This window comes from Panthera uncia, chromosome D4, assembly GCF_023721935.1.
Source record: "Panthera uncia isolate 11264 chromosome D4, Puncia_PCG_1.0, whole genome shotgun sequence".
Taxonomy (NCBI): domain Eukaryota; kingdom Metazoa; phylum Chordata; class Mammalia; order Carnivora; family Felidae; genus Panthera; species Panthera uncia.
Genome location: NC_064807.1, coordinates 90,570,047 through 90,595,070, shown reverse-complemented (window position 1 = coordinate 90,595,070; position 25,024 = coordinate 90,570,047). Strand labels below are relative to the sequence as shown.

At 69.5% G+C, this 25,024-nt stretch overlaps 1 protein-coding gene across 1 annotated transcript in view; it reads left to right on the top strand.

Annotated features, from left to right (window-relative positions):
• The window catches only part of KCNT1 (potassium sodium-activated channel subfamily T member 1), a 60,639-nt gene that overhangs the window by 24,112 nt on the left and 11,503 nt on the right, over window positions 1-25,024 (top strand). The window contains 18 exon segments of the mRNA XM_049631701.1: window positions 13,324-13,403; window positions 13,939-14,038; window positions 16,161-16,217; window positions 17,013-17,061; window positions 17,132-17,191; window positions 17,303-17,377; window positions 17,445-17,528; window positions 17,799-17,893; window positions 18,994-19,174; window positions 20,805-20,846; window positions 20,848-20,970; window positions 21,108-21,244; window positions 22,236-22,299; window positions 22,405-22,513; window positions 22,990-23,098; window positions 23,469-23,618; window positions 23,739-23,974; window positions 24,147-24,381. Coding sequence (XP_049487658.1) covers window positions 13,324-13,403; window positions 13,939-14,038; window positions 16,161-16,217; window positions 17,013-17,061; window positions 17,132-17,191; window positions 17,303-17,377; window positions 17,445-17,528; window positions 17,799-17,893; window positions 18,994-19,174; window positions 20,805-20,846; window positions 20,848-20,970; window positions 21,108-21,244; window positions 22,236-22,299; window positions 22,405-22,513; window positions 22,990-23,098; window positions 23,469-23,618; window positions 23,739-23,974; window positions 24,147-24,381 — 1,986 coding nt within the window.

Here is a 25,024-nt window from a genome sequence, read left to right as displayed (position 1 = left end):
GGCCAGGGCACTCGCTCTTGTCCGCCCTCCCACCACGGCCGTGGGCCGGAGGTCGCCCGACCCCAGCGGGAGTGGGCAGTCTGCGGCTCTCCTCACGGTGCGCCACGGCCGGGGAACGAGGCGCCTCGGGCCGCTGCCCGTGCCCAGGGCCGGCTCTCCTCCACGGCCAGCGGACGCGGCACCGGCCGGCGGCTAAAGTGGACGACCGTTTTCCAAACGAACCAGTCCTTATGTAAGTGACACGGCGGCCAGCTGGAAAGGCCTCCGCCACCAGCTCCCAGACGCAGCACTGACGGCTGTCTGGTGGTCCTTCCACGCACGTCAGCCGGTTTCTCTCGTTAGGGCGCGTCATACAAAATGTTGGAGAAGCCTTGCCTTGTCACCTGACACTTATCCTGGACCCCAGAAGCCATCACTACTCTCAGAGTCCAGGACTGCAGCAGCCACAGCGGACTCGGCAGACGGGCCGGCCCGAGAGGCGGGCGCCGCCACCTGGAGCCTCGGGTGGGCCGCAGCAGCCGTCGAGGAACATGAGCTCGTGTCTGTCTGGGCAGAAGTGCATCCCGAGGGCCCTGCGGCTCCCGGCACCTCCTGGGGAGCCCCGCGAGCAGCCCGGACGTCCGGCCCTTCTCCGCTACTGACCGGACCCGGGGAGCCTGGCCCTGCCCGGGGACGGTGCCCGGACCCCAGAGCCACAGCTGTGGGGACGCCACCTGTGCCCGCGGCCCCGCTCGCCGCGTGCCGCGGGCACCACCACGTGTGGCTCGCTCGCCAGCGGGCCCCGGAGCTCTTCCAGCCGCTCCGCGTCCCTCCACGGGAAGGGGGACAAGCGGCCGCCATCTCCTCGTCCCCTCCTCACGCAGGCAGGCAGGGGGCTTTGCCCACACAGAGCCCTCATGTCTCCAGGGCAGATTCCTAATGGAAACGCGGTCGGGGGGATGCTGCTGTGGGGGTTTGCTGAGGCCACCGAACGGCTCCGCACCAGCTGTCCCTGCCTCGCGATCTGGGGAAGGGCCAGGCAGGGGCTGGGTGCCCTGGGCCCACCTGCCTCCCACAGACCTTCCGTAAGCTCGGGCCCTGGTGGTTTACTGGGTCACGCAGGTGGGGTGAAGAAACGGGCAGGCCAGGCAAGCTGGAGCCTCTGGTCTAGATGTCAGGGTTCGGGCAGGTCAGGAGGGCCTGGAGCCGCTGGCCGCTGCGGGGGATAGCCACGCATCTCCGCACCCCTGCGCCCAGGGCACCCAGAGCCAGAGCCTCGGCGGTACCCCCAGCACCAGCACCCGCTGACTGTTACCTGGGTGAGCCACCTCACCTCCCGGGTCCTCGATCCATTTCTCCCCGCCTCGGTCTCCGGGGGAAGCCACCTCCTACTTCGGTGCCTCAGTCTCCCCACTCTGCGAAAACGACATCTTCACTGTCTCCTTGAGTTGCTCGTGTTCAGTGAGGTGATCAGAGCCGTCCCCAGCCGGGCATGGGGTGCAGACAGGGCTCCACAAAGCGGCCGCTTTGTCCAACATGGAGCCGAGCTTGGCAGATGAGCACTGCTTGCTGGGTGAGTCCCCCCACGGACTTCCGGATAGCCCTGGGAGGTAGGGAATGGGGGCGCAGGGGGTGGACCCACTCAGCCTGAGCAGGCACCAAGAACGGGGCCTGGAAGGCGGGCGCCGCTCTGCGCAGGCCATCGGAGCCCCACCTGGGTCCCCTGGACCCGGAGGCCGGCTGTGACTTGGGCGCGCGCGGCTGCGCACCCAGGCTCCCTGGGCTCCGGCAGCGCCTGCCTGCGGAGGTGAGTGGCCGAGAACCACCAGCTGTCACCGCGCCACTACTGCTCCCCTCCCCCAGCGCCGCCGTGACTGTCGTGATTCTTACTACTACTTCCGTTATAAGGCGGCCCGGCAGCCGGCACCGAGACCCCTCCTGCCGGGGCTCCCCCGCCGGTCCGCCCGCCCCCCGCCACCCCCCCACCCCGCCTCCCGGCGCCCCCCGCCCGCCCGGGCCGATCCACTGCGGCGGCGGCGCGGGGAGCGCGGGGAGCGCGGGGCGGGGCGCGGAGATGGGAGCGCCGCCCCCGCCGCCTCCCGCCCGTGCGCTCCCGCAGGATGGCGCGGGCCAAGCTGCCGCGCTCGCCGTCCGAGGGCAAGGCGGGCCCGGGGGGCGCCCCGGCCGGCGCCTCGGCGCCCGAGGAGCCGCACGGGCTCAGCCCGCTGCTGCCGGCCCGCGGCGGGGGCTCCGTGGGCAGCGACGTGGGCCAGAGGTAGGGGCGCGCGCCCGGGGGACCCCGCGTACCGCCGGGAGGGGCTCTGCTTCTCTGCCGCTCGCCTCCCGCACCGGCTCCGCTCGGCTGCACCTGCCGCGTCGCCCGCAGCCCCGGGAAGGGGGCGGGGAGGGCCGGGTTCTCCCCCTCCGGACCCTCACCCGGGCGCAAGGACCACCCGCTGTGCTATCAGCCGGCCTCTGGGAGCCTGTGCTCTCCCCCTCCCTCCTGCTCTTAGAGGCTGGCACGGTGGGCCTGCAGGTAAGACCGGAGGGAAGCAGGGAAGCCGACCGAGGCACCCGGCCAGGTGGCTCGGGGACCCCTGCCCGGCCCTCTCCCACTGAGCCCACACTCCAGGGGGTTCCAGCCGCCGCTTGTGGGGAGGTGAGGCCAATATCCGAGTCCCCACTTCAGAAGTGGGCAGCATGAGGCTGGGGGGGGGGTGGGGTGCTGGCTGAAGGCTGCATAGCAGATTGGAGCTGGGACGCAGGTCTGAGGCTCCCTGGGGGGCTAGTGCCCGAAGCCGGTGGCAACCAGGGTGCAGCGGTCCAATTTCCTGGGGAGGGGCCCGCCTGGGGAAGGGGGCCTCACCGGCCCTTCTCCAGCTCCGCTGAGCGCAGGGCTGGACGCAGCACCCCCATTTCACGGATGAGGACACTGAGGCTCCGTCTGCGGCACTAGTCCTCCGCCAGCAGCAGTATTTAGCCAGCACCTTCTCTGTGCAGGGAACCCTTCTAGATGCTGCGGGGGAAACGGAGATGAATCAGATCCGCCCTGGGTGTGGGCACACGTCGTGGGCACAGAAACCTGTGCCTGGCAGAGAGGTGCAGGCTGGGCCGGGGTGAGGCGAGTGGGAGCTTCCAGGGCCGCTGGCCCTACGGGGAGGGGCACAGGAAGATGGGCAGGGGCCCTCCAGGCAGAGGCGACAGCCAGGGCCAAAGCCCGGGGAGGGTGCGATGCCTCGTCAGAGTTGGGGCCGAGGTTGGCAGGGACTCTCGGCCCGGCAGATGGTAGGATGAGGGGTGCCTCGGGAGCCTCTCCCCTGCCCCTCCCCTCTGGCCACAGGCTACCCAGGCCCCTCCTGCCCTCACACCCTGTTTCTGGCTCCTCCGAGCACCCCTGGTGGAAAGCTGATGCCCGGTGGTTATTCCCATTTGCCAGAGCGGACTGCTAAGGCTGGAGATTAAGTGCCTCTGAGAGGCGCCGGAGCAGCTAATGGGCAGCCCGGGCGGGAAGGCAGCAAGTGCCGGCCAAGGCCCTGAGGACAGAGTCCTCTCCTTTCCATCCTCCTCCTGCGCCGCGGGGGGCAGTGGCTCCGGAAGCTCTGGTTACAGCCAGTCCAGCCCCTGCAAGAGATCGGTTCCCCTTGCTGTCCCTGTTCCTGCAGGGGTGCAGAGGCAGGTCCTGCCCAGCCTGCATCTGAGCCTGCAGTGCAGAATGGGAGCTGAGATGGCAAGGCCACCTCCTCCAGGAAGTCCTCTCCCCTCCCCGCACTCTTCTGCCCCCAGTTCTGTGCTGACCCTTATACGGGTGGCCTCTCTCTATCCCCAGCAGCCCCTGAGGTACAGGTATCAGCCTCCTTGTGCAGAGCAGAGAAGGGGGGACTGTCTATAGCTGCGTAGCTGGCCCGTGGTGTTAGGGCCTGGAGCCCTGCAGCCCCGTATCCTCAAATGGTAGATGCACACCATGGAGTTTATTCTGGACAGGAGCAGTAGAGAGCCACAGCAGGTTCCTGAGCAGAGGAAGGCATACAGGGTTTTTGCTCCTTGGAAACTCAGATCTGACGGAGGGTCCTGCACAACCAGGGCGGGGTGATGGGGACCTTCTGTCAGAGGGAGCCAGTGGCCAGAGCTCCTGAAGCTGGCCCCATCTGCATGCCGGGCCCCCTTCTGGGGCCAGCCAGGATCAGCGCTCCTGGACCACGAGGCACTGGCCTTCCCCAGGGTGGCCCACTACAGCCGGGGAGGCAGCAAGGCACCGGGAGGTGCCTGCTCCCAGTGCCAGGGCTCAAGCCCCCCCACCCAACACAGTGCACCCCAGTGGCGTGGATGCTGGGTGGGCCAGCACGGGTCCCTCCCCCACGCCGGCCAGCCCCAGCGCCCTGGGCTCTGAGCTCATGGGTCTCCTCCTTCCCCTCCCCCATGCCTCGTGGGGCCAGGAAGGGGAGGGGCAAGGCTTAGAAATCACGACCTGGAGGGGGAGTGTTGAAGACCGTCGTTCAAGAGCCTTTGACCAAGGGGTCCGGTGGACTCTCCCCGTGGGTCGGGGCTGCGCTGGGGCCCCTTCCTGACCCCAAGAAGCCCGGGGCTGGGGGGCCTTTGGCCTTCCCAGGTGCTGCCGCATGTTTGGTGTGCCACCCTGGACGGACGGACAGGGCTGGAGAGGAAGGGGCTGGTTGCTGGGCACCTCCCTCCCGCCCCTTCTCCGCCCCCCCACCAGGTTTGGGTTCTGCACCAGGTGAGGGGCTCACCGGTGTATCCTCGGAAGGGACGTCTGAGTGGGTGGCCTGGAGGGCACGGGAAGACCGCAGAAAGATCTAGGAGGCAGAACCCAGGGGTCTGGGAGTGGTGGGGAGTGGTGGCGGGGTGCGGGGAGCACTGCGGACGGCCGCTTGGGGTACCTGGAGGCACAGCCAGGCTGGCCAGTGGGACGCTCCCGTCGGTGTGGATGCCCGGAGGGGAGGAGAGGGGCAGGAGGCCAGAGGCCAGGATGGAACTCTGAGGTCCTGCTTGAGGCTGTGGGCAGAGGCCACTGTGTCCCCGGGACAGACAGAGAGTCCTGGGGAAGAGGGGGGCCAGGAGGAGGGCCTGGGCGGGGGAGGAGTCGCTGCGACCAGATGAGGCCGGTGCCCCGCCATTGGTAGCTTCAGGGCAGGGGACATCCGCGGAGGGGCCTCACTCAGAGGTGGGCTGACAGGCAGGGTTTGGGGAGTAGAAGGGGAAACTCCCGCTGAGGGGCTCCGCGGGAAGCCCCGGGAGGGGCGGGGCCTGGGGCGGGGCCTGGGGAGGCGGGGCCGGAACAGCTGGAGGCAGTGCCTGGCCGGGGATTGGAACCCCGGTGAGCCCCAGTTTGGGGCTGCGTCGAGGGGCCCCTGGGGGCAGCGTGTCCCTCCTGCCAGCGGCCCTGTCCCCTGACGACGGGTGTGGAGGGGCAGGGCGCACCTCTGCGTGCAGGGTCCCCGGAGCTTCTGTGAACTCGGGGGCCGAGGCAGGAAAGGGAGCCAGGACGGCAGGAAACACCTTTCAGCGGCGGCCACTTTGCTCCGCTGGCCCCCCTGCGCACCCACGCCCGCCCCCCCGCCAGGTGCTCCGAGCCCAGCGTGCAGCTCCACACCTCGGGGTTCTTGGGGCTCCAGTGTGGTCCTGCTCTCCTGCTGTCCTTCCCAGAGTCCCGCGCGTCTGCCGTGACCCCAGGCTTGCCACAGCCAAAGGCAGTAGGCGGAACCCCTTCCCCACAGGCCCGCTCGCCCCCCTCCCCTTTAGGTGGCCCCCGTGGTCCTCCAGGAACCCGGCCGCTCTCCTCACCCACCCTCCTTGAGCTCCACCGCCACAGCCCCACTGCAACAGCCTGGGCCTTGCCAGGCTCCTGCCCAGCCCCCTCCTCCCCACCCCTCTCCGTGCAGCTGTCGCCCCAACTCAGAGCTTGGGGCGGCGCCGGGGCCAGGACAGGAAACCTGAGGTGGACAAACATGTAGAATCTGCCAGAAGCTCCCGGCAGAGCCCTGGCCTCCTTTGCTCCTTGCGGAGCCCGGCCCCTGAGCACGCCCCCTCCAGTCCCTCATCGTCCCGGACCTCCCCGCAGCCCCACTGTGCCGTCCCGGGCACGAGGAGCTGTAGACCGGGGCACTCGGAGGGGGGCCTGCCCACCCGGAGGGCCCTGCACAGGCGGCGGGCGGCCGTGTGCGGATGACCCGGCCCGTGTGAGGGGCTGGCCCAGCCCTGCAGGCCAGCTCCTTCCTCCCTGCCATGGCCTCTGGAAGGCAGTGGTCTTCCCTGAACGTTCGCATCCTCTTCTGGAACATGGCAGCATCGAGGGTTAAGAGAGGGTCCCTGAAGTCCTCTGTGCACCAGATGGGTACGTCATCAGCAAATAGACTTTCTGCATATACACGCATACACACATCCCTCCAGAGCCCCCAGGGGCCAGTCCTCAGAGCCCCAGCTGCCACCAGCACCACCCCCCTGCCGGCCTCCCCTCCAGCCCAGGCCCAAAGCTGCCACCAGCCCAGGCCCGGCCATCATGGTGTCAGCTCTTGTGGCCAATCTGGGAGAATCCCAGGGCAGGCTGCCCAAAGGGTAGCAGGTGTGCGATTGCTGACCCAGTGGAGGGGTGCACCGGGCGCCCCCCAGGAAGCCTCAGCTCCCTGCCTCGGCCTGTCCTCTCCCTGGGAAGCCAGGGTACGGGGCTGGTGGGCTCTGTGGCCGGGCCCGTAGAAAGCAGGGGAGCAGAGAGGAGGCAGACAGACTTGACGACGAGGGAGCCCTGGCTGTTGCGTCCTCCCTGTGGCCTTGTGTGGGAACCGCCTCTCGCCACATCAGCTTCCTGGGTATAAAGCGGGGCTGATGTGGCCCTCCCCTGGAGCTGGGGTCGCGGTGCCTGAGGCGGGCTTGGCAGGAGCAGGGACAGTGACCGCGCGCCGGATAGACCGATTCTTGCTTAGTCCTTGTGCCGAAGGCGGGTGTCTGCGGCCTTGGCCTTGTGTGCCGTCTGGCCTGGGCAGGGGGTGCATGTGCTACGGCCGCTGTGCTGCTTTCTTGGGCGCCGAGGGGGCCAGGCCCAGTGAGCGCCTCACCACAGGCTGCCTCCCGTGGGCACCTGGGCACCTCCGCCTGCCTGGGGGCTCCGCAGGTCTGGGGGTGTGCCCAGGGGTGCCCCCCCCCGACCCCGCTGCTTCCCTCGGACCCTGCCTGGAGCTTCCTTGAGTGTCTGTGCCCCCGCCTGGTCCAGGAGCCCAAGCCCTCCGTCCATCCGTCTTCCATGTTCATGTGACCACCCGTGTCTGTCCCCAGGCCTCATGTGGGAGACCTCAGCCTGGACTCCTCTCTGTCTCAGTAAGTGCTTGCAGGGAGGGGGCCGCAGCAGGGAAAGACAAGTGGCCTCCCACCCCCAGCAGACCCTGGGAGGAGGGGGCTCAGAGTCCAGTCTGCCCTGCAGCCAGGCGGGACCGGGCACGAGCCAGCCCTGGCCACCGCCGCCCCGTGCCATCAGGCGCTGCTGCTGGGGGTGGAGCTGAGGCCGGGGATGGGACGGTGGGCGGTCCTCTGGGGAGGAGCCCTGGACTAGCAAACAGGGCCATCCAGAGGCCGACACCCACAGCCCTCAGGAGAGCCCAGCGGGAACGGGGACCCCCACCATTTGCGTGTGTGGGGACAGGCGTACGGATGACTGCCGGGACCCTCCCCCCTCAGCCTAGCCCCCAGGCACATCCTGGCTTCCGTTAAGATCCAGGTCAAGTGGACGGTGGCTTTGAGGCTGGGGAGACCGACATCCTCCTCGGAGCGGCCACGTCCTGTCCAAGCCCTGGGCGTTCAGCGTGGCCACTAAGTGGGACCCGATGTCATTAATTACCATGGTCAGCGGCGACAGCCGCCGCTCACTCAGCTTCCAGCCGCTGCTGACACTCGCCCCCGCCGCAGCCTGTGACCCGGGCCTGTGATTACCCCGGCAGGTGTGTGGGAGCCGGGGGGGCTGGGCCACAGTCCCGGGCCTCTGGCTCCCCAGCCCAGCCCCCTGCGCTGCGGTGGTGGTGGGGCGGAGGGCCCCTCCAGCACCCGCAGGGCTCTCTGGGGCACCTCGGGCTTCCCAGGGGGAAACGGACGATTTGCGGCCACCCCAGCGTTGTCACTGGTAGAGCAGACTCTCCGTGCCCACCAAGGCCCCAAGAGGCTCTCCCAGGCCCCCGGCCCAGCCGAGGGTGCCAGGACAGGGGTTCTCTCCAACACGTGTGCAGGAGGTCCCAGGTGGGGCCGCCTCACGGGGGACATGCGGGCTGGGGTCACCTGTCCGTTGGAGAAGCCACTGGCCACCGTGCCTTTCCTCGGTCCCCCAGGCTGCTCTGCCCCTCCGGGTTCCCGACACGGGATGTCCCTGGCAGCGGGCCACCCTGGGGCAGCAGGTGGCCCGCAGGAGCTGGCCTGTGGCACTGGGCAGGAGCTAGAGGAAAGCCTTTCAGCCCTGGTGGATCCAGAGCCCCGCCACCCCGCAGGAGGGTCGTGGTGCCTGGAGGGGTGTCCCCCACAGCGGTCTTTGCCCACACGGCCACCAGCCCCCCACGGGCGAGTCTGCGAGCTCGGGGCTGGGAGTGGTGGGGACAGCGCAGCCTTCAGCCCTACCCCACCCCCCACCCCCGGTGCCTCACTACTCAGCAGACACCCCTGCCCGTCCTCTGCCCCAAAGCCCGGCCCTTTGCCCGCACACCTACAGGAAGTGCCAGTGTGTGGGGGGTGGAGCAGGCCACATGTCTGTCCTGGGCTGGGTCCCTGGGCTGGTCACAGGCTCTGCCCTTGCTCAGAATAGCCGGCCTCGGGGTTGGCAGTTAGGCCGGGGCCCTGCCCTTTCTCTCGCGCGTCAGTCTGCGGGTTCCTGTGTGGAGGGAGTGAGCCACACGGCGACACACGGAGGGAAGCAGACAGTAGGACCCCGGCCCCATGTGAGTGCACGGCTGTCGTGGCCCGGCGGGCCGGCCTGCCGTGCTGTGTGCTTAGCGTCTGGCCACCCTCCCCGCCGCCGCCCTCCTGACTCTGCCTACGGAGCTTATTGGCACAGGCCATCTGTGCCGGGACCACCTGCCAGGATTCCCTGGAAGGCCTGCTCCCCGGGCCTGCCTGCCCGTTGGCCTCCGGGTCAGCCTGCCGGTCAGAAGGCAGACGTGCAGCCCAGAGTCCGCCTGCCCGGCTCGCCCCAGGGCGGCCACCCTCGCCTGGCACGTCCTGTCCCGGTTTCAGGTTGGGGAGGTTGGAGCTGCTTTGCCGGCACAAGGGGGACTCTGTGGGTCCCCTCCAGCGTGGACAAGGCCCTGGCACAGGCAGGCGGTCGGCCTGGGCCCACTCAAACACAAGCCTCGTGGGGATGGGGCAGAGGCAGCCGGGGGCTGACCCTTCCACCCCAGACATTCGAGAGGCCCTGGTCCCATGCAGAGCCCCACGCCCCCGATGCCTCTGACCCCCTGGGCCAGCCTTGGGCCTTGGCGGGCCTTATTTTCCATGCATGTCGGGATGAGTCTGGCTGGAGTCCTCCGAGGGGCTCCAGGGCAGGGCTCGGCAAGAAGGCCCTTTTGTCTGTTCCGTCTGGACCCCTGTCCTCACCAGCCTGAGAGCCGGCAACCTCCGAGGACAGAGGAGCCTGGGGTGGAGCCCAGGTGGGGCCTGTCCAGTCCCCGGGGCCCACGGCCTGACCCCGGGCATTACACCCAGGGCTTTCTGAGTCCCAGGCTCCCCTCAGGCTCTGGGCCCCGAGACCACGCCCTTGGGGCACCCTGGCTTTAGACCTTCTTCCTGGGCCCCTGGCGGCAGGGGGCCTCGGACCGAGTGCACGAAGGAGCACAGACACCGACGGGGGGAGGAGAGTAGACCCTCGGGCTCCACCGTGGGGTCTGGGGCAGCTCGATGTTGAGGCCGAGCTCCGGGGCCACGGCACCGTGTGTTCTCAGGAACCCTCCCCCGGCTCGCGGGGCTTCCCGCTCAGCCCTTCCCTCACTCCCCAGAGCGGCTTCCGTGAGCTTGGTCACGCACCCCACGCAGGGCCTCGAGCCACGGCTGGACCGGGATCCCACCCTGCCCCCTGCCCGTGGAGGGCATCAGCGGTGGATTTGTGGCCCGGGGGCCCGTCCTTTCTGGGTGATGGGAGCGACGGAGCCGGCCACCGTCGGGACCTAGAAGGAGACCACGGGCACCAGCTGAGCTGATGGGTGCCAGGCCCCGGGCCACGCATTGCGGCGGCCTCTCACTTAATCCTCCTTCGGGCGCAGGCACTTAGCAGACTTGAGAGGTTGAGCGTCAGATGCAGAGGGACAGGCTAACTCTCCCCAGAGCCAAAGCCCCCCCATCTGCCACCCTCCAGACGCCTGTGGTGGACCTTTCCTGTCACTGCCCGCCCCCCCAGATGAGGAGGCCGGGGCTCGGACGGGTGCAGGGGCCACGGAGCAGCCGGGCAGGGGAGGCACAGGGCTTCTGTCTGTCTGGCCAGACCTGTCCGTGACCCCGGGGCCACCTCGTCTTCCCGTGAGCTTGCTGAGCCGAGAGTGTCCTTCAACCGGGCCCAGGCTGTGCTGCGAACCTCGGGGCCGCGGGGGTCCGGAAGCCCTCCAAGGTTTCCTCCTGCGTCGGCCCAGCGCCCCGTGGGGGTCTAATTACGCTTGTCGCCTCGACCGTACTTCAGGCTAAATGGACAGCTCGTAACCTGCTGTCTGTGGTGGTGTCAGAAGTGGGCAGCCGCAGCTCGTGAAAAGTTAAGAGCGAGAGAGGCTTCACGAGGCTCGATTCACGCGGCCACGTCCGCCAGCCCACGGCTTCTCCTTCACCAGCCCTCTCCCTCCGCGGGCCCCCCGCCGCTGACCGCCTTGGGGGGCTGTCCCGATGGGTGTCTGCAGCTGACCCCGGGGGACAAGGGCTGGCCGAGAAGTGACCGGGGTTCCGTTTCTGGGGAGCTGGGAAGGGGCCGGGTGACCCGGAAGCAAAAGTGTCCAGGCCCGACCAATCCCAGGTCAGCAGGCCTGACCCCTTGGGCCTGGGCAGGGGCGTCAGGCTGCTCTACGTGCGGCAAGGGGCCGTTGGCCAGCGGGGGCAGGGGCGAGGTTGGGTCAGGTCGGGGGAAGGAGCTGGGGGTCGCTCTCTTTTGCCAACAGAGAGCACAGGAAGGAGCCAGGGACTCCGGCTTCCTGCTTCGTCTCACCTGCTGGCATCTAGCTGTCCAGCAAGGATAGGCAGGGGACCCGGGGGGAGTGGAGCGGGGCTCTCAGCCGCATAGAGCGTGAGGTCCAACGTGGGGAGAGGGAGCGCCTCCGGCTCCTGCTTGGTCTGGGGAGGGTACCACAAAGGGCAACGTCGGAGGGCAGCCGGGGGCTCAGAGCAGGGCTGGGGTTTAGAGGTCACCTCGCGCAAGCGGGCCAGGCGGGTGTCGAGGGGGGCCCGTGATCAGCCCTAGGGCGTCCCGCATTCAGAGTTGAGATGGGGGCAGCCGAGGAGTCTGGGGGGTGGGGGTCGACCAGAGGGGGGTGGGGGCAGGGAGGCCGCATGGTCGGTGCCCTGGGAGGCTCAGGAGGAAGGAGCAGGGCGGGGCCTCGCTGGCCAGATAAGGGCCCCGTCAGGGAAGCGGCCCGAGCGGGTGGCCCGCGTGGGGTGGGGAGACCCCTCTGTGGAGGCTTTGCTTCGATGGGGCCGGAGGGTGTCGGGGAGGGCTGTTCCCGGGCTGGGTGCTCTTCCCTCGGGCTCACTGACTTGCGTCCATCTGCCCCCCTGAGCTGACCTCACCGGGCCCCGGGCCCGGGCTCAACCAGGCTTGTTGGACCAACTCCCCAAAGAGGCCCTCAGGAGCCCCCGACACAGCTCCAGGCGGCGCCTACAGAGAAGGGTGGGATTCGGGGCTTGAGGAGTAAGCCGGGAAGGCAGGGAGAGGGCTCCGAGGAGAGAGAGGAAAGGGGTCTGCGCTGGGGTGCAGTGGGGTACAGGGGTGTGCTGGGGGAGTGGGGGGGTGCCATGAAGTACAGGGAGTGTGGGGGTCTGCTAGGGGTACAGTGGGGTGCCGTGGAGCACCGGGGGTGTGCTGGGATGTGCTGGGGTGCCGTGGGCACACTGGCTGTGGTCTGTGGGAGGCCCGTCCTGCCTCTCTGGCTCCGGGGGTCCAGGCTGTGGCCGTGTGACCCCTCCCTGCACCAGAACGTGAGGGAGGGGAAGAGCCCACGGCGCCCAGGCCTCCTCTGGGAGCCGTGGCCAGCGGAGCCCATTGTGGCCCAGGTGGAGGTCCCCCCCGGAGCAGGTCAGGAAGGTGCCGGCGCCCCGGCCGAGGGCCCGCCGAGGCATCGCCCTCTCACATCGTCCTGTGCCCACGGCAGGCTGCGGGGAGGAGGGCCGTCTCGTGCAGCTTGGAGATGGCGCAGCCAGCCCCAGGCAGAGCGCCCCATTCAGCTGTCGGGGGCAGAGCGGTGCTCGTTTCTGCCCCCAGGGGAGCCCGGCCAGGCGGAGGCCATTCACAGTCCGCCCGCCCGCGGGCCGGAGCCCCCGGCCCGGGGGGACGATGGCCGGGAGGTGGGACCCCCAGGCCCGCGCTCCGCCTGTCCTACTGCCGTCAACGCCAGGGTTTCCGTCCTAGGGGGACACCGGGCCCCCACCGGGCCAGCGCGCAGGGCACAGCGGCCACCGCGGGCCTGTGTCCAAGGCTGGGGCGGTGCTGGGCGGTGGCCCATTGCCCCAGACCCCGTGTTACCCCCAGGGACCCGACGGCCCTTCCCGACTCCGCCTCCTTCCCTGACACGCTGGGTGTGCCGTGGCCGGTCCCCGGGAGGCTGGGAGCCCGGGCAGGACTCAGGGTGCCTGGAGATTGGCCAGGGGCACAGGCGAGCCTGAGGGAAGGAGAGCAGCCTGGGCTGGAGGGGCCACGGCGGGCCTGACGGCCGGTGCCTACGTGCCCGACCCTCTTGCAGGCTGCAGCGGGCCTCAGGGGACAGCCCCGGGGCCAGCAGGCAGAACAGCCGACCATCAGCTTCCGCTCCTACTTAGGGGACACTGGTGTTTGAGCCCTGTGCTGAGGGCCATCAGGGTTTGTTTAATGCTGGTAGCGGGCTGCCGGTGACAGTCACGACTGAGAGCCCATGGCTGTCCACCTCTGGTGCCCAGAAGGTAGCAGGCGACTGGCCCCAGCTGTGCCCTGTGGCTTTGGAAGGGCTGGCGGGCGGGTCTGCCGGGACCACACGGGCAGGCCGGACACCGGGGCACCCTCCCGGTCCTGCTGTCCCCGCGGGTCTCTCTCGGCTCCTGCGGTGTGGGGGAAGCCGGTCCCGCCCTGGGCTTCGGGCTTGTCTCCCTGCTCGAGCCCCCACTGGCCGGAGCTCCCATGCCCCTCTCCCCTGCCCCCAGGGTCCAGGTGGAGTTCTACGTCAACGAGAACACCTTCAAGGAGCGGCTCAAGTTGTTTTTCATCAAAAACCAGAGATCCAGTGAGTGGGGGCCTGCGGGGGGAGCGGGGGCACAGGCTGGTGGGCGCGGGGCATGGGGCACGGGGGGCGGGGGGAGGCCCCTCGGCTTCAGGCCACCTACCCCCAGTGGGAGGGGGGACCCGGGATGTGCGGGGACCCTGCTCCCCTGCTGGACCCCGGGCTGGGCCGTGGCCGTCCAGGGCACCGGCACAGCCTCCTCCCAGGCGGGCCCAGCCCTCCTACCTGCACCCTGGAGGGATCTCTGGTCACCTGCCACCCTTCGCCGCTCCCCCGCCTTCCCAGCAGGAGCTTGGCTCCCTGGGACCCCATCTGGGGTGCAGGATGGGGCACGGGCCCTAGTCCATCAGTGTGCTCCCCAGGCCCCCACCCTTCCGTCCCAAGGAGTGCGAGGCGTGGGGAGCGGTCTGCACCCCATCTGGAAGGCAGGACGGGGTGGAGGGTCTCCCCCCGCGGTGCGGAGCACCCCTCAATCCTTGGGGGCAGCGCAGGGTGTCCCGGGTACCCAGGAGCCCTGACCTGCATCCCCCGCCCGCAGGCCTGAGGATCCGGCTTTTCAACTTCTCCCTGAAGCTGCTTACCTGCCTGCTGTACATCGTCCGCGTCCTGCTGGATGACCCGGCCCTGGGGATCGGATGGTGGGCGACTGCGGGGCTGGGGGCAGCTTGCCGGGACAGAAGCCGGTGGGGTCAGTGGGGGGTGGGGGGGATGTGCCCAGCCCCCGGGGACTCTTTCCTTCCCAGTGTCCGCCCCCGCAGAGCGGGCCCTGGATGCCACTCAGGGTCCTGCTGACCGACAGGCTTGGCTCGGGGAGAAAGGTGCCCAGGCCGCGCACTGCGGCTGTGCGTGTCCAGTGGGGCGGGAGCGGCATTCCGCTGCCTTCAGCGGGGGAGGGGCGGGGTGCAAGCCGGGCAGGGCCACCCGCACCTCCTGGGTCCCCTCGCTGGCACAGAGCTCGCGCCGCCCACCTCCTCCGGGTCTGACTTGACCGCGGTGGAGTCGGTCCCTCTTGCTGCCTGGCCTTCCTGCCACCGGTCCTGCCGGTCGCCCGTGCGGGAAGCACACTCTTCCCCTGGAGGCCGTTGCAGTCTCTTCTCCGTGCCCATGTCCGGCAGCCTCCGCGACGCCTCGGCACGACCCCTTCCCTCCCATGCTGGAGACCATACTTCTCCCCTCCGCTGTCTCTGGGCTTCCGGTGCCCGGCTGTGTGGTTCTGGACTGTCCCGTCTGCCCCGTCTCTCCTCTCGTGCCCCCTCTGGGTGACTTCCTTAGCGCTGCGTCCGGCCCTGGCTCAGTCCTTCTGCATCACGCTTTAATTTCGGAGACTTCCTTCTGGCTTTCCGCCTCTCCGGAGGTGATGTCTCTAACCCTGCCTTTCTTACGTGTTTCTCTTGGGCTCAGTCTCTGCTTCTCCCGAGCTCACACTGGGTGGGTTTCTTCAAACGTCCAGCAACTTGGGCTCTGCTCACACTAAGAGTGGGGCACTCAGAGGCTGAAGTCCCATCAGTCAGGACAGGCAAAGCCTGGTCACCAGTGTCACCTGGGACAGGCTCAGTCCTCAGAGCGGATCCGTCCCGCCTCCTCCCTGAGGGCGAAGTGTGGCCGCTTGACTCCTGGGGCCGAGCGGGGAAGGAAGCTGGGGCCGGAGGACAGTGCAATCTGCGGAGCGGGGGGGGGGGGGGGGCGGTCCCCAAGCCAGACACCCTTTGACCCTCCCTTGGGGCCCCTCGTGTCTTCATCCCAGGTGGGGCTGTGCAGACCCAGCCGCGGTGGTTTGAGAAGGAAGACTGGGGGTCCTAACTGACTCTCAAACCGCTTTCGTCCCACCTTCTCTCTCCAGAGGCTCCTGGGACATCTGGTTGCACATCCCTACAGGGACCAGGGCTAGGAGTCGTTGCCGGTCCCCAGCACGTGGATGGGCGGGTGGGAGGGCGAGTGGCCGGATGAGACTAGGGAGTGGCTGGGTAGAACGGATGGGCAGGTCGGTGGCTGGATGAGCTACGAATGGGGGGCCGGTGGCTGGGTGGGTAACGGGTTGATGGTTGGAGGACGGTGGTAGGTGGATGGGAGGACAGCCGGCCACTTCTGTGGGCAGCGAGTTTGCAATAATAGCCCCAGTAAGGCTTGGGGAAGTGGGTCAGTTGGAAGAAGAGTGGGAAGGAGCTGCCTGTCACCATGGGGCTCCGTGACAGTGGGATCCTCTCGGTCCGTGACCCTGGCATTACAGCTGGGGCCGAATGAACAGGTCTGCCCCTACCACCTTCCGGGAGGCTGGGCATCCGGCGGGCTGAGAGAGGCTCGTTCTTGGGGTGACTTGGGGTGCCCCTGGGAGTCGGCACCTCGGGGTGGGAGCCCAGCTGTCTCTCTCCCTGGCTCGAGAGCATCGTCCAACCTCGTCTGCGGCGGCTCCGGCCTCCGGGAGGCACCGATTGCCCCGGGGTCCGCTCTGACCTCGCACGGCCCTCCCCGGCAACCTGCCGTCAGACGGGGCAGGATCCCCAGCTCTTTCCCCGGCTCTGCCTTTCCCATCCCAGAGTGCTGTGCTCTCCCGCCCAGCCTGTCTGCCCCTCCCCGCCTGGGACCCTGCCCGGCGGTGTGCAGGGTGGGGGCAGGCCGTAGGAGCGCAGACGCCTGTCTGAGATGCCGGGAGTTGGCCCTGGGTGGGGGAGTGGGTGCCTGCCCACCGGGCTCCTGAGCCCTCGGCAGCCGTGGGCGGGGTCTCTTCCGGGGCCGGGCTGGGCCAGCTCTGTCTCTCCACAGCTGGGGCTGCCCGAAGCAGAACTACACCTTCAATGCCTCGTCCTCCGAGATCAATTGGTGAGTTCCCGGCCCAGCCCCTCCGGCCGGATGCCCGGCTTTGGCCCGTGCAGTGGGCATCGCTAGGCAGTCCCCGCAGAGCACCTGAAGCAGCGGACCCTTTCAGAACTACGGGTGTCGCCCCAAGTGGCTTGACTCGGCGTCCCTCCAACTCCTGGCTCAGCCCTCAGACCGAGGGTGGGGAGGGGGCCCGCGGACTGACGGCGGGTGGGGAGGGGCCCGCAGGGAGGGCCCTCCAGTGGGTCACCGCTCCTGTCCGCACTTGCACCAAGGAGAGCGGTGCCCCCATCAAGCAGTGCAAGTGACCCCAGGATGACCGTGATGTCTGGCCCAGCATTTAGGACGCGTCCCCAGGGGCCAGCCACCTCCTGCCTCACTCGGCTTGTCTGTACAGATGGCCCCGGTCCTTCTGTTACCCGAAGGAGCACCGGCGTTTGAACAGACCCTGCCCCCGCCCCCATGTGCTTCACCTCCCGGGAGCCCCCCACCCCCGGCTGGACCGGGGAGGAAGGGAGGCCCCGCGGCTCATCGCACTTGCCCAGGGAGCCTGTCCAGGGCGGGGGGGCCTCCCGAGCCTGCAGCCCTGCCCCACGTCCCGCAGCTTTGGGCCTGGCCTCACCCTGACCTCCCAAGAGGCCTCCTTTCCTGGGGGACCTCTCCCTCCCTTCATGTCCTTGTCCCCACGAGGGGGAAGGCAGGTACCCTCCACCCGCCTGAGGAACGGCTCGGGTCAGGGGAGGCCTGGGGGTGGGGCTGGGGGACACCAGCCCGAGGCTCACCTCCCTCCCTCCCCAGGGCGCCCATCCTCTGGGTGGAAAGAAAGATGACTCTGTGGGCGATTCAGGTGAGTGGGGGGCATGGCTCCGGGTGGGCCCTGCTCTCCCCCCGTCCCACTCAGACTGCGCCCCTCCTAGGTCATCGTGGCCATAATAAGCTTCCTGGAGACGATGCTCCTCATTTACCTCAGCTACAAAGTGAGTCCCCCCCACCCCCGCCTGGCCTGACCCTCCCCTCTGACCCCCCAGCCCGTTCCCTGACCTCCTGGCTTGACTTTCTCCCCCCTCCCCGCCCCCCACGGCCCCCAGGGCAACATCTGGGAGCAGATCTTCCGAGTCTCGTTCGTCCTGGAGATGATCAACACGCTGCCCTTCATCGTCACGGTGGGTGAGCGGCCGGCCGAGGAGGGGGACACCCCGGCCCCGGCCCCCTGACCCGGCTCCTTCACAGATATTCTGGGCGCCCCTGCGGAACCTGTTCATCCCCGTGTTTCTGAACTGTTGGCTGGCCAAGCACGCTCTGGAGAACATGATCGTGAGCTCCTGTCCCTGGTGCCGTGTCCCCCCCCGGGAAGTCCCCGGCCGGAGGGAGGAGGGGTGAACGTGCGCGCGGGGCGAGAGACCAGGCCCGCGTGACCCGGGCCCCTGGACAGACCCTCCGCTGAGCGTCAGGCCCACGTCCCTTTCCGGGGCCTGACGCGGAGGCGGGAGGGGGCGCGGGGCCGGGGGATGGGACCCGCTCACCCGCCTGCACCCGTGCCGCCGGAAGGGCCAGGCGCCGCCCCTGACAGCCCTTGTCCCGCAGAACGACTTCCACCGCGCCATCCTGCGGACCCAGTCGGCCATGTTCAACCAGGTCCTCATCCTGTTCTGCACCCTGCTGTGTTTGGTCTTCACGGGGTGAGTGTGCCCCCAGGAGCCCCGCCGCCCTCTCCCCCTCGGGCCGCAGCTCAGGAGGGCCCCGCGGTGGCAGGGGGCCCAAGGACGGGGGGGGGGGGGGGGGGGGGGGACGGCCCGGAGCCCACAGCCCCGGGCTGCGGTGGGCCCGGGTCCCGCTCCTCTGGGACCCAGGGAGACCTAGGTCTGGCTTCCGGGTCCGCACCTCGGAAGGCTGGGCACCAGCCTGAGCCCCGTGGGGACCCTTTGGCACGAGGTCCAGCTGAGAACGAGGTCTGGGAACGGCCAGGGTGAAGAGTGGGGGGGAGGGGGTGTCCCCTTTCGTGCCCAGCTCCCGCCGGGGGTCCTGGGGTACCGGCCCTGCCCGCTGCTGGTGAAGGCGGCCACCACGTCCCGTTGCCCCGGCAGGGATGTGGGGCGGGCACCAAGGCTGGGGAAGGAGCGAGGAGGAGCCACGTGCTTCCTGCCTCCCCTCCCGCACGCCTGCCCACACCACGCAGACCTCAGCAGAGGGGGACGGGCAGCCACGGGGTCCAAAGCTCAGCCTGCTTTCCTCCCGGCAGCCAGTGTGTCCTCCCATCCCCCTGGGGGAGGGTCTCGAGCACCTCTCTGTGGCACCCCACGCTGTGTGCCATGGGCCCCCTAGGCCCTGCCGTCAGCAGCTTCCGGTGTGGGGCGAGGACTTGGGGTCACAGGTGCGGGAAGCGGGGCCGTCGGGCTCTGTGCCCCGTAGGGGGCTGTCCGGCCTCCTGCCCGACCCCCTGGGTGAGGATGAGGCTCCAGGCGGGGCGCAGGCCCACCCCGCTGACCCCCAGGCCCACACTCCACCAGTGTGGGTCCGCATCCACTCAGGGCATGTTGCCCAGGGGCCTCGAAACAGCCACGGGTTGCAAAGGGAATATCCAGGGGGAGATCCGAGGGGCTGGGCTGTGCCCATTCTGGCAGACCGGGATGGGAAGTCCCCGGAGCCGTCGCCCACCCCAGGTGTCCCAGGCCCCTCCCACAGCCCAGGGGAGGGAGCACAGGGCCCCCCCCCCCCCCCCCCCCCCCCGCCCCAGGTGTCCCAGGCCCCTCCCACAGCCCAGCGATGCCCGGACTTCCAGGACCTGCGGCATCCAGCACCTGGAGCGCGCAGGGGACAACCTGTCCCTCCTCACGGCTTTCTACTTCTGCATCGTCACCTTCTCCACCGTGGGCTACGGTGACGTGACGCCCAAGATCTGGCCGTCCCAGCTGCTGGTGGTCATCATGATCTGTGTGGCCCTCGTGGTGCTCCCGCTGCAGGTGAGCCCCCAGCCCCCACACAGGCCGCCTCTGCCCAGCCCGGAAGCGGGCAAAGCCGGAGGCCCGAGACCCGAGGCCTCACGGCAGGGCGAGGAGCCAGGGGTGGCGTTCTCCACGGGGAACCACAGGCCGCTGGTGCCACGCCTGCCCCCTCGGCCGCTCCCCCGGGGCCGGGGACAGATGCCCAGGACCCCGGATGCCCCCTGGCTATTCGGGAAGAGACGGAGCGCCCGTTCCCTCCCCGCGTGCTTCCCTTTAAGCCCGCTCACTAGTTAGCACCGTGGGAGAAGCGTGGAGATGGCCGCACGCCCGCTAAGCCTCCCTCCCAGGAGGCAGCAGCGGGGTCCCTGACGGTGCCACAGACTGGGCCTTGGGACGACAGAAATGTGCTCTCTCCCGGTCCGGAGCCTGAGTCCGAGGTGTCCGCGGGGCCGGCCCGTCCTGGAGGCCCCGAGGGCGGCCCCCTGCACCCTCCCAGCTTCCGGGGCTGCTGGCCCTGGGCCCCCCTGGCTTTTGGCTGCGTCCCTTCCGTCTCTGCCCCGTCTTCACGTGCCTTCTCCCCGTGGGTCCCTCCGTGTCCTCTTTTGAGGACACCGGACAGTGGACAAGGGCCCACCCTGACCCTGTCTGACCTTGTCTCAACGAAGCACATCTGCAAAGACCGTTTCCAAATGAGGTCCCAGCGGGAGGTTCCGAGTGGACAGAGTCTCAGGGACGCAATGGGATCGGCTACGGTGAGGCCGCGGAGCCCCCACCTCAGCTGGGGGCCACGTCGCCGGGCCTCCTTGCAGATGCCCAGGCCCAGAGCCCGTAGCACAGCTGTGGTTGGTGGGGTTGCAGCCGAGCGCCTGTGTCAGAGTCCCCGTCCTGCACAGCGGGCCCCCCACCCCGGGCCCGGCGCCTCCGGCTGTGGAGGCAGGCCTGTGCTTCAGGGTCACGGGGCCTGGTCGCCGCAACCGAGCAGGTGCTCCCTAAATGCGGTGAGCTGCTGGCACGTGGCCCGGCACAGGCGAGCACCAGACGGCGTCCTCTGCTCTGTTAAATACACGAATGGCCTCGAAGCTGGGGTGGAAACGGCCGGGGAGCCTCGGGGTCTGGCCGTCACCTGCCCCCGAGTCAGGCTGCAGGGGGCGCCCCGGGCGGGCCAGCACCCCCCGGGCGGCTCCCGGGGGTCCCGTCATCATGACGCTTTTATCTGTCCTTTTCCTAATTTAAAAGGACTCCCGACGCCCCAGGCAAACATCCGGGCAGCGTGGGCTGGGCGGGTGGCATCCCCAGACCTGCGCTCAGCCCTGACACGGGCTCGTAACCCCTCGGACTGAAGGTACCCTTGCCGTGTGCCCACTTCCGGCTCTGGCTGCCAATTCCCCAGGGCGCCCTCGCGTTTCTCTGAAAGGGAGCTCGTCGTCAGCTCCGTGTCCGGGGTGCGGGCTTCGGCGCCGGGTAACAGTCGCTCGGCCTCCTGGGCCGGGAGCCGGGGTGTCCGTTTCGCCCCCGCGTGGCCCCCCCCACGTGGCCTGTGGCGTTGGGGGCCGGGGAGGTCCACGTGTGTGCTCCCACGGGGGGCACCGGGGCCCCCGCGGCCCCCTGAGCCCCAGGCCCCCCCGCTGTCCCCCGCTGTCCCCCGCAGTTCGAGGAGCTGGTGTACCTGTGGATGGAGCGGCAGAAGTCGGGGGGGCAACTACAGCCGCCACCGGGCCCAGACGGAGAAACACGTGATTCTGTGCGTCAGCTCCCTCAAGATCGACCTGCTCATGGACTTCCTGAACGAGTTCTACGCGCACCCCCGGCTCCAGGTGAGGCCCCCCGGGTGCCGTGCGCCTCGGCTCCCCCGTCGGCCCCCGCGCCACACAGGCCGGCACGGGCAGGTCGGGGGGTGCCGAGCGGCGGCAGAGGTGAGTCCGCACGGGGACTGACGCGGCCCGGCCTGCAGGACTATTATGTGGTCATCCTGTGCCCGACCGAGATGGACATCCAGGTCCGCAGGGTCCTGCAGATCCCCCTGTGGTCCCAGCGGGTCATCTACCTCCAGGGCTCCGCACTCAAGGACCAGGACCTCATGCGAGCCAAGTGAGCGCCGACGGGGGGGTGAGGGTGTGGCGCTGAGGGTGGGAGGGCACGGATGCCGCCGTGGGGCTGTCAGTCTGGGTGGGGCGTCAGGGCGGGCAGCGGCCCCGGCTCCCTGCCCGCCACTCACCCGGCCAGACGGGCCCCTTGCTGACCTCACCTCGGGCACCTGGCCACACCCACCTCACCTGTCAGTCTCCCCCCCCCCCCCCACCCCGGGGATGCTCTCAGGTTCCAGCGTGGCTCCACGTGCAGCTGGGGTGGGAAGACGGGCTGGGGGCCAGTTTTCTTTGAAAGACGAGCTGACAGAGTGAGTTAAGGAGCCGATGTCCTTACATGGAACTTTCTAGAATGTGCCGGCGCACACCCCAGGAGACCCCCCCCCCCACCGCCACCACATTGTCATTCCAGAAGCCTCTCCTCCTCCTTTGTGATGGAATGTGGGTGGTAGCCCGAGGGGAAGCAGGAGTGCCCACCTCCTGAGCCCTGGGCCCCACTATCTCACCTATAAAATTTCAGAAGGGAATCCAGCATGGAGGCGGCAGTGGCCGGGGGCCCAGCCTGTGACCCAGGACCCAGCTGCAGGCCAAGGGGCTGGGAGAGGCACGGGCCTGGCAGAGACAGATGATAAGCCAGGGTGGGTGGGGTGCAGGGTGGAGGGGGGGTGAGGGTGCAGGCCTCCCCACCCTGGGGGGAGCGAGCGTCAGCCAGAGGCTCTCCAGGTGAGAGAGGGACCAGAACAGGTCAGCCGGGTGCCCAGACCGTGGGAGGGACAGGCCAGCGGGTGGGCACATCTTCACCACCGACTGCCCCAGCCCCGCCCTGGCTTCACGGGGTCACCGAGGCTGGTCAGTGCCCCGACACCGGCTCAGAAGCACAGAGTGAGGTGGGGTCTCGACGGGGCCCCCCCCTTCCAGCTTGTGCCCTGAGCCCCCGACGTCCGAGATGGGAGCGTGGACGGGTCCAGGCAGCGCTCAGACCCGGTGCTTTGCAGGATGGACAACGGGGAGGCCTGTTTCATCCTCAGTAGCCGCAACGAGGTGGATCGCACGGCAGCGGTGAGTGCTGCGGGCCCCCCGCCCCCTGCCCCCGCCAGAGACCCTCCCCTCCTCCCGCCCGTCAGCGCTGACCCCGCCCCCGCACCTCCCCCCTCCCCGCCCCAGGACCACCAGACCATCCTGCGCGCCTGGGCCGTGAAGGACTTCGCACCCAACTGCCCCCTCTACGTCCAGATCCTCAAGCCCGAGAACAAGTTTCACGTCAAATTTGCAGGTACGTTGGGGGCCGCGGGCGTGCACCCAGCTGAGTGTGCACCTTGAGGGCCGGGGCCGTAAGGGGGGCTGGAGCGTGCGGAGGCGTGGCAGGAGGCACAGCTGAGTGTCCTCGCCCCGGCGTGGGGGGCGGTGGAGCCCATGTAAGTCTAGCCGTTTGAGGGGACAGTCCTGCACCCGGGGCCCGGGATCAGCGTGGGCAGGAGCCCAGGGCTGGTGCATCTGATAAGCATCTCTGGGGCGTGCTCCAGCCAGGGGTGCCAGGGGGCAGGTGGGCGGGCCCCCGAGCTGGGCTCCGGAGCACAGGCGAGCGGGTGCCACCAGCCCAGGAGTTCTCACCACGCTGGGAGTCGAGCACGGAGGTGCTGGGGCAGACGAGGTCGGGGAGGCGGGAGCTCCAGGGAGGGCGCTGGGCGGTGGGCCGCCTGCCGTGGGCCCAGTGGGGCCTGGGCGGTGACCCGGCCCCTCCTGCCGCAGACCACGTGGTGTGTGAGGAAGAGTGTAAGTACGCCATGCTGGCCCTCAACTGCATCTGTCCGGCCACGTCCACACTCATCACCCTGCTGGTGCACACGTCCCGCGGCCAGTGAGTGCTGGGGAAGGGGAGACACGGGAGGGGCGTCCAGGGAGGGTCAGGGCAGCCAAGAGGGGGGGCCGGAGTGGGGAGCCACCAGGGGTCTGCTGGGAGTTGCAGGCAGGGACCAGGGTGGGGGTGCCCAGAGAGCCCTGGGTCGAGGGCACAGTGACAAGGGCAGGTGGGGCTTGGTTTGGGGGAGAAAGTACATTTGGTTCCCCAGCGCTGGGCCGGGGGGGTGGGGGGCGGGCAGCATCGGGGGCCGGGGGCCGCCCGGGGACAGAGACCAGGCTGGGGGCCCCCAGGGCGGGTCCTCCCTGGAGGCTCGGCCATGCAGGGGGGGTTCAGGGGTCAAAGCGGTGACTCCGGCTGCCCGCCCCAGGGAAGGCCAGGAGTCCCCAGAGCAGTGGCAGCGAATGTACGGACGGTGCTCGGGCAACGAGGTGTACCACGTGCGCATGGCGGAGAGCAAGTTCTTCCGGGAGTACGAGGGCAAGAGCTTCACCTACGCCGCCTTCCACGCGCACAAGAAGTACGGCCGGGCGGCCGGGCGGGGGGGCCCTGGGCCGGGGACCGTCCCCCTGGGCTCTCCTCTCTGAGGCCGCTGGGGGCGCGGGCGCTGCCCCCTCCAGCCGCCCGCGCCCCCACCCAGGTACGGCGTGTGCCTCATCGGGCTGAAGCGCGAGGACAAGAGCATCCTGCTCAACCCGGGGCCCCGGCACACGCTGGCCGCCTCCGACACCTGCTTCTACATCAACATCACCAAGGAGGAGAACTCGGCCTTCATCTTCAAGCAGGAGGAGAAGCAGAAGAAGAAGGGCTTCTCGGGGCAGGGCCTGTACGAAGGGTCCGGCCGCCTGCCCGTGCACAGCATCGTCGCCTCCATGGGTGAGGCCGGGCGCGGGCGGGCGGGCGGGCGGGGCGGGCTCGCTCGCGGGGCCTGACCGACTCCGGGCCCGGGGCCCCTGGGAGCCTCTGTCCGCCTCTGACCCGGGAACCAGCCGCCCCCAGGAGGGCCTGGGGAGGGGCCCGCCGGCCAAGCTCAGCCGCTCTGTTCCAGGGACCGTGGCCATGGACCTCCAGAACACAGAGTGCCGGCCGGCGCAGGGCGGCGGGGGCGGCGGGGGCGGCAAGCTGACGCTGCCCGCGGAGAACGGCTCGGGCAGCCGGCGGCCCAGCATCGCGCCCGTCCTGGAGCTGGCCGACAGCTCGGCCCTGCTGCCCTGCGACCTGCTGAGTGACCCATCGGAGGACGAGATGACGCCATCGGAGGACGAGGGGCTGTCCGTCGCGGAGTGAGTGCCGTGCACCCGCACAGCCGCTCTCGACGGGAGGGGGAGGGGCAATGGGCGTGGCCTGTGGAAGTCGCGGGTAGGGCCCCCCCCCCCCCCCCCCCCCCCCCCCCGGCACCGGCCAGGCCTGGACGCCCCTGGCCCTTCCTGAGTTCCTGAGCCCTCCGCCTGCCCTGGGTTGGGGCCCAGGTCTTCCCGCTGCCCCAGCGTGTCCTCGGGGCTCCTCAGCCATTTGGCCTCGGGGCGGCGCGCTGACTGTTGCCATGGCCGGGTGCCTGCGCTCCTGCAGCGAGCCTGTGACCACCGAGGGAGCGGACGCGCCCTGGGGAGGGACCAGCTCTGAGATCCAGGGGAGTGCCCAGGGCTGCTGGACACTGGGGGGCAGGGGTGGGGCTGGCCTCTGAGGCCCTCCCTCCCCGGCACTGCTGGGGGCCGCCCCCGGGTTGGTGTGAGCCGGGCGCTGCTGGGGAGACTGGCCCGGCGCTGCGCAGCCAGCGGAGAGGGGCCGGGGGCCGGCGTCTGCCCGCTCGCTCGCTAGGGTGCTGGGGGCTTCGGGGAGGGAGGACCGGCCATCAGAGCCCCTCAGGGCTTTACCCGTGGTTTCGGGGCCTGGTGTAACTCGTACGTGTGTCCATGTGCGTGTTGA